Below are 7,937 nucleotides of genomic sequence, written 5' to 3' on the forward strand. Positions count from 1 at the left end.
TAAATTCACGTCTCTCACAATTAAGAATACATATTTACCGTGAAAAGTAAAAATTCCAAATTAGAGCGATTCAATTTCGTTCATTTGAAGGATCTCACTGATGGATCCAAACACATGATTAAGCTTCAACCAAATTTCTAACTTATACAAATATTTTATGGACTACAACAAAAAACACAGATAGAAAATAAAATAAAATAAAATAAAATTTTATAAGGATTAAAAATAAAAAATTGGTTGGTATATTTTGTAGGGAGAAAAATAGAGTTGAGTATTTCTAAATTACTCTGAGAAATGACGTGGTAGCCAACGAGAATTTTCAGTTAAACCCAAATCAACAAAACTCCATCCCGTCGCCACCGCGTCGGAGAACCCAATCCTCCCTCAGCCACACCTGCACGGTTGCAACCGGGTCACAGCCACCACCGGAAAATCCCAACGTAAGCAAGGATAGGTATTGAAACAAGCTTAAACTAATCTCAATTTTACTATTCACTCTCACCATCATAGTGCACAAGCTGTTTGATAGAATGCTTGAATTGCATTTCGGAAAGGGGAAAAAAATGTGCTGGTTTGGTGTGAATTTCTAGAACCATGTTTTCACTAGTTTTTGAAGTGGCTAATACATTTATGGAATCTTAACTAATAAAATAAGCGTAACAAAGACAATGATGTTACGTTGGATGTGTGGTAAGAGTAGATGGAATAAGATTATTAATGACAAGATTACAAAGAGGGTTGGTAGCACTTATCGTAGAAAAGATGATAAAACTCAGCTTAGGTGGTTTGGACATGTGGAGAGAAGACATGTAGATTCTGTAGTGAGGATAATAGATTAGATGGAGGATAGTGAAATCATTAGAGGCAAAGGAAGAACTAGGAAAACTGTAAGAGAAATTATTAAGAAAGATCAGAGATTAATGAGTTTGATAGAAATATGTTATAAGTAGCCGTTTTGATCCATGTAGCCGACCCCACTCAGCGTGATAAGGTTTAGTTGTTGTTGTTAGTTAATATTTTACACGCGTGTTGTTGTATTGTTTTGCATATCAGTAGTAACAAGTGAAGAAGTAACTGTGTAGTTCTACCAAGTAATGAAGATGGAGTTATTAATTTGTTGTTTTGAATTTAACATATCTGATGTTTTGATTATTTACAATTTTTTTGGCTATTGCCTCTTTTCTTAAACATGAACTAGAAAATATGCATTAACCTGAAATTGAATTATATTGGCAAGACTATACTTACCTCACGGCCGAACTTTGAATTGCCAAGGGGCCCTTCCCCTGGAAACCAAAGAGTTAACAAAAAAAAAAAAAAAATTGAATTATATTCTCGTCTTAAAAAGTCCACATACTTGACATACATATCAAATATCATCCTTTGATACAAAAGAATGATCACACCCTTTAATTGTATTTTGAACTGTCGTTGTTGTTCTTTATTTATTAGGTTCTTGTTTCTTTTGACAATGGTCTGATCTGAATATTAAGTTTTTTTTTAAGGTTCTATGTTGAACAGTTTACGGATAGGTTTCTATCTATTGGTTAGATGTTAATTAAAACCATTAACTCAAGTTTTAGGCAAGACATGTGTTAAATTTTAAAGTAACGGTGAAGTCATGCATTTTCGAAAGCATGAATAAGTTATCTGATAACACTGTAATTACTAGATTATTACATGATTGAATGCCGCTGTAGTCAAGACTAATGATCCAGACATTACATATGTATCCTTTGTCAAGGAAATTTGTATGGTGACACTATTGCAAGATGTTAAGAGTGACATTGGTGGGATAGTAAGGGAAAATTGGTTACTCTGTTGAAGATATTCTTCCCATAAAGTTTTCTTGGTAATAATGTGATATGCTTGTTCTTGATATTATTGATGTCCATAGTTTTCTTTAAAATTTTGTTTTTCTTTTACTGAAAGTGGTTATTGATGTTCCTACTATACTTTTCATGTAAACCTATTTTTTAGGTGAGAACATACATGGTCCTAACTCCTAAGGCAGTTTCTGTTATTAATTCGTCTTTTTAATATATACTTTGTTTTGGAGAAATTATGTTTGTCTAAATATCTGTGTATTTTCTAATGGCCAGATACAAATTTGTGTGTTTGGTTTTATTCTTACTTGCTATTTGATTTGCCTCTGTTTTATTTCCATGTGATATGTTTAAAATTGCGCTTCTTGCTTTTGCGAGAAACTACAAAACTGTGATTCTTGCTTGTGTAAGAAAGTTGTTTGAATTGTGCTAGAATAGCCCTTTCAATGGCTTCCAACCAGATTAAGGATAAAGGAAATAGTAAAAAATATAATTTTTAAAAAATTGTAACATTTTACTGGTGCTTTTGTAATTACTAGTATAATTCAAACACTTGTTTTTGTGTTGGCTTTTTCCAGTTTGTGCATCCAAACAGAAATAACTTATCCAACATAAGCATAAGCTCTCATGTGATATGCTCTTATGCCATCAGCGCTTAAATAAGCACTTTTCAGTGGTGCATAAATAGTTAATAACAGTATCCTGCTAGAAGTTTAGTAGTCAACTAAACCAACCTGCACATGAATATGCACCGGGAAACACGGATCACAAGAAGCCCATTTATGTTGATGCCTAGACTTTATAAACTCCATTAGAAACAGCATACTGTCATCTTCCTTCCTGATAGTCATCTTCCTTTTGTTTGAAATAACCTTTTTCATTTGATATCCACTTTTTTTTTTTTTTTTTTTCTTCTGTCAAGTCTCAACCCAAACTTTCATTTCTTTCTCTCATATCTCAAGATTCTCAACCTGTATTAATCTTTCACCATCAATTTTCACAGCAATGTTCAGTGCTTCACGTCTTGGATTTTGGTTGTGTTTTCTCTGTTTTCACGTGCATTTATTGGTTCTGGAGCGATCCCAGTTAACGGTTATACCAGTTCGATCCGGTTTGATACCAGTTTAATGACATCATCACCGGTTTGAATGCATAACCGGACCGATTGGTCCGGTCCGGTTTTATTGTTCCATGGTTAATTACTGTGTCAGTTTTGTGCAAACTGTATAGTCTAAGAAAGTATTTTAGTTACTTGCTTCTAATATCTTGTTAGTTTATCTTGAACTAGGTTTCTAAATTGCGGACAAATTTTAATAGTTATGGGATTTGTTTAATCCCTAGTCCCTACCACGTCGTAATCATTTAATTTAATTATTTCTGCAGCAAAACAAACCAGAGTGAGCTCTAACAATGGCCCCTGTTGCTCCTCGATCTGGCGATGCAATATTTGCTAACATTGAACACGTTGTAAGCAAATAATATCAAAACCCTCACTTTTTTTTTTTTTTACAGAAAAAATGTCAATTTTGTTTGAAGTTTATTGAATTTTATTTTGAGTTCATTGTATCATATGCATTAGAAATTGCTCTTGGAATGTGCAGAATGCAGAACTGTTTACTCTGACATATGGGGCAATTGTGCGTCAATTGCTTACAGATCTGGAAGAGGTTGATGAAGTTAACAAGCAGCTAGATCAAATGTACATTTATGAACTCTGTAGCACCGACACTTCTGATCAAGGCATGTTTGGTGTCTGACGTGTGTTAATGTCTGGCATCGACACTGACACATGTGATTACATTAAATTATGTCATTTTTTCAAATTATTATCGGTGTCAATGTGCTAGTGTCGTGTCCATGTCTGTATCCGTCTGAAACTCTCTTTCTAAATTCAATATGTTTTGTTATTTGTATCTTCTGATGCTGTGAAAATTGTTTTTATTTTCACATCTAAATAGTTGTGGGATTTTTAGTTCCATGTTATGGTGTGTAATTGTATTTGGGTTATTTACTTTCACCAATATGAATTTTGCTGTTTGGTTGGTATTTTCAGGGGGTTATAACATTGGAATACGTTTGATTGATGAGTTTTTAGCTAAATCTAATGTCTCAAGTTGTGTTGATTTCAGAGAGACGGCTGAGGTGATTGCAAAGGTATTGTTTTGTTGTTTGGTTTCTTTAGATGCTTGGGAAAAATTTCTGAAAATTTATCCTCATTGTGATAAAGGCTGTGTAGAAATGGCACTTCCGCTTGTTCGTTTAGTCTGTGGTAGTGTCCAGTGTCCCCTTAATTTGCTTGATTAGTAAATAGTGAAATTAAGATTCCACATTATTTAATAAATAGTAAATTTTTATCAGATAATATTCAAGTGCGCGGCAGTATGATTGGTTCTTTGCTTAAGGTACACTTGAAATATAAATAAATATCCGAAAGCGTGTTTTAACTTCGAGCTTTTTAGAACAGTGAAAAAGAGATTATGTGTGTCACAACGATATAACTTCTGTTCTGTGGAAGTCTAACTAGAATTAAGATTGTGTTGATGTGAACAAAAGCTTAGTTAGTTGGTTAGGTTATGATGTGGAGGAATGAATTAGAAAGAAGCTTCCTGTCAATTTATAGAGTTAAGGACCTCTGGGAGTTGGGAGGTGCAGACCATCGAAGTTTGGGGACCTATACTGTGATAAGGAAAAATCTTCCCTAAGTCTTTTAATAAAGATATCACTTCTTATCAAAATGACTGATAGGTTACGGCCTTAGATAGTTGGGTTACACTGTGATGTATACATAAATAAGAGAAAGGCATAAAAGTGAAGCATTTTGTCAAATGGCCATGTTTCATAAGCTTGTTTTCATTTTTCTCTTATTAAAAAGATAGTTCTTTTATTATTTCATTTTCTCCCATGCTTTAGTTATATAATATATATTTTTCTTCATGCATTAACGTTCACATAAGCCAAATTTATATGAACAAGTATGTTTATAAATTATAGGTTTATTATTTTATTGAAATGAATGTGATTGTGTGTGTGTGTGTGTAATTCAAAAACATTTGACTAGATGCACGAGAGGAGGCACCTGCTACATAGAATTATCATTACCATTATTTTACTCTTATCAGTTTGTAGATGGTTTGCATTCAAATCAGCAAAATGTATTCTACTTGGGGATATTCAACTTACTTTAGAACACAAATGAAAAACAGCCTGGCTTAGAGATTGTTGTTGTTTCTTGTATATGAAGATAGAATTTCTAGCACTAAATTTATTCTGGTTTGAGCCCGACATAATGGTCAGTACATATAAAATGCTATCATTATAATGATATTTGCTTTCAGTAAGAATGCTGTTTCGCTTTTTACTCCTTTCTAATCTGACCACCTATAAGTTATAAGTCCAAAGTTTATCTTCACTCCTCACCAACTATTTGTTCATCTATCTCAGTTATTGGATGACCCTAGATTCATATCTGTATTTTGCGACATATTCAATTAGATTTCCTTGCACGTTGTAGGTGGTTATAGTTGGTTTGTGCTACTTGTGTTTAATTTCAGTATCTAAAAGTTCATTTTGATTGGTATGACTTTTACAATAGTGGGCTATGTGATGCTACTTGGGTGTGCGATCAGCATTTATTTATTTTTTATTAATTTAATTATATTATTAGTAAAGCATATTTAAAGGAGAAGATGACCCTTAACTCTGGTTTTATACAGGTTGGTTTGAAAATGTTCCTTGGTGTTACTGCATCTGTGACCAATTGGAATGCTGAAGGGACATCATGTTGTATTGTTTTGGAGGATAATCCTTTGGTAGATTTTGTTGAGCTTCCTGACACTTATCAAGGTCTGCACTACTGCAACATATTAGGTGGAGTCATTAGAGGAGCCTTAGATATGGTAAGTTTCTGTTTCTATTTCTTACCTCATTTTTTTTGTGGTGGTCGGGGTTCGAACTCTGAACCTTGCATATATTATGCATTATCCATACCAACTGAGCGCTCACGAGGACATTTCTTACCTCATTTAACATATCACATATATTTTATAAAATTTCGACTCATCAGTATTTTTATCAATTCTTCTTGCTTTCAACGCTACAAACTAAGAAAATATGGTAATAGTTTGATTGTTGGTCGAGTATTTTTCTCAAATATGAAAGATTATTCATGACTTTGTATGGTTTATCTATGTAAGGAAAGGGAAAAAGTTTTCAAGATTTTGCTTTCTTGGTTTATATATTGCTCCTTTAAAAAACCATTCATTATTTTCTGAAAGCAAGTTTCTTTAGATCCCCTTTCGTAGCAATGAATGAAGTCATGTTTTAACTTCCATAATTTATTGGGAAAACAACTCATAATTATTTTTCTTGGAGGAAAATGAGGCATGCCATGCAATCTTTTGCAGCACATGCTTCTTCACTCTTGTCTTGATTCTTGTACATTCACACTACTCAGGTGTCAATGAAGGCTGAGGTCACTTGGCTACATGACGCGCTTCGAGGTGATGATATGTTTGAATTGCAAGTAAAACTTCTCAAGCTAGTTCCAGAAGAGTATCCATATAAGGATGATGAGTAATTGTAATGTTGCACTTGATCATTTCCTAAGTATTAGATGATCATCTTAATGCCGATGCATGCATTTTGATGAAACTATAGAAAACATTTAATTAAGTAACTATGATATTCTCTTCGACAGCGGACTAGGATCTATGCAAGCCCTCGAGATTCTTGAAACTGATCTTGTTCTCTTCGTCATTCTTTACTGTTTGTATTGGGTTCATTTTAGTTGCAATTTAAAAACTTGGTTCTTGGTGCTTCAAATAAAGCTTTATCGTTCAATATCCCATTCAGCATACATTTATAATGAAATGTTATACACAACAACTAAAGCAATACTTTTTGTGTATTGGTCCTATAGGAGCGTGGGAAATTTGTCCAAGATTTCTAAAAAGAGCAAAGAAGAGGGATTCAGAAATTTTGTAAGACTGAAATTTTTTATAAGACAACTCGCATTCACATTGGCCTAGAGAAACAGGATGATCTTAAAATGGGGTACTCCCCTAATCAATAGCTATTGAACTTCCTTCTGTGATGATTTTACAAGTAATTTGGATGTGAGGAAATACTTGGTCATCTCATTCGAAAAATACTTCCTTTTGTGAACTTAATAAAGTCACACATAAAACAGACTTGGAGAAATTTTTTTAGAGAGATGTTAGAGAGAGATGCTCTGGGGGGGAATGGGCCCACTGGGACAAAAGTGAGAGAGGATTCAAAGGGGAAAGGTCCGGCAGTCTTGATCAATGGAGCAGAGGGGCGGCGTGTGAGTTTCAGATACTTAGATAGCTCTACAAGTTCCTTTTTCTTCACTAAGTTTCCAGACAATGCTAAAAACTCAGATCTGAGGAAACTGTTCTCCAACTATGGTCAAGTGGCTGAGGTCTTCATCCCACAGAAGGTTGATAAGTGGGGGAGAAAGTTTGGTTTTGTGAAGTTTAACGAGGTGGAAGATCTTGCAGATTTGGAAGCACGTTTGGAGGATGTTTGGCTATGGCAGATGCGGCTGAAAGTAAACAAAGCTCGCTTCAGTAGGGAGGACAAGCAGGGAGAGGGTGGCAGGAAGAGCAGGGAAGAGGTGGAGAGAGGTGGAGGTGTGGTGGCAGCTACAAAAAAACCTCCTTTCTCTTGGGATAAGTCTCACTTTCCGGAGTTGCAGAAGGAGGTGCCAAGTTTGGAGATCCAACCGTCGGAGGAGATGCTTCGTTACTTGGAACAGTGTTTTGTGGCCGAGACCCATCTGTACATGGAGGCATCAGTGCTGCAACAGATGATGGTAATGGAGGGTATTCATCGGGTTAAGGTTACAACAATGGGGGACAAGAAAATGCTTTTGTTTTTCGAAGGTCGTGGAGATTTAGAGGCTGTATAGAATAACCACAAACTTTGGTGGGATTCTTTGTTCAAAAGTGTTAGGTGTTGGAGTCCTCAGTTGGTGGCAGAAAGTAGACTGGTTTGGTTGAATGTTGATGGTATCCCACTTCATGTGTGGGATGAACCTCTCTTTAAAAAGATTGGTGATCTTTTTGGTAAATTTGTGGATTTTGATGAAGG

General features: G+C 34.8%; 1 protein-coding gene across 4 annotated transcripts; it reads left to right on the plus strand.

Moving 5' to 3' along the window:
* Nucleotides 1-234: 234 nt before the first annotated feature.
* On the plus strand, nucleotides 235-6,667 carry LOC146897534 (uncharacterized). Of its 4 annotated transcripts, none has more exons than XM_085735594.1 (6): nucleotides 235-454; nucleotides 3,210-3,293; nucleotides 3,406-3,525; nucleotides 3,881-3,980; nucleotides 5,540-5,722; nucleotides 6,280-6,667. In XM_085735594.1, exons 2-6 carry the CDS (start codon nucleotides 3,265-3,267, stop codon nucleotides 6,400-6,402), a joined length of 555 nt encoding a protein of 184 aa, XP_085591720.1. In that variant the 5' UTR covers nucleotides 235-454; nucleotides 3,210-3,264; the 3' UTR covers nucleotides 6,403-6,667. The 4 variants fall into 4 exon arrangements, with proteins under 4 accessions (XP_085591720.1, XP_085591721.1, XP_085591719.1 ...); XM_085735595.1 differs by having other exon boundaries at nucleotides 235-440; XM_085735593.1 differs by having other exon boundaries at nucleotides 239-440; nucleotides 3,428-3,525.
* The last annotated feature ends 1,270 nt before the right edge of the window (nucleotides 6,668-7,937 follow it).

This window comes from Medicago sativa, chromosome 8 (genome assembly GCF_051527215.1).
Source record: "Medicago sativa cultivar Bolivia chromosome 8, Bolivia_mono, whole genome shotgun sequence".
In the NCBI taxonomy this organism is placed as follows: Eukaryota; Viridiplantae; Streptophyta; class Magnoliopsida; order Fabales; family Fabaceae; genus Medicago; species Medicago sativa.

Coding starts and splice junctions, on each gene's coding strand:
- LOC146897534 (XM_085735593.1), top strand. CDS start 3,237: ATGGCCCCTGTTGCTCCTCGATCTGGCGATGCAATATTTGCTAACATT. Junction 3,294..3,427: donor TTGCTAACATTGAACACGTT/GTAAGCAAATAA, acceptor TGGAATGTGCAG/AATGCAGAACTGTTTACTCT. Junction 3,981..5,539: donor CGGCTGAGGTGATTGCAAAG/GTATTGTTTTGT, acceptor GGTTTTATACAG/GTTGGTTTGAAAATGTTCCT.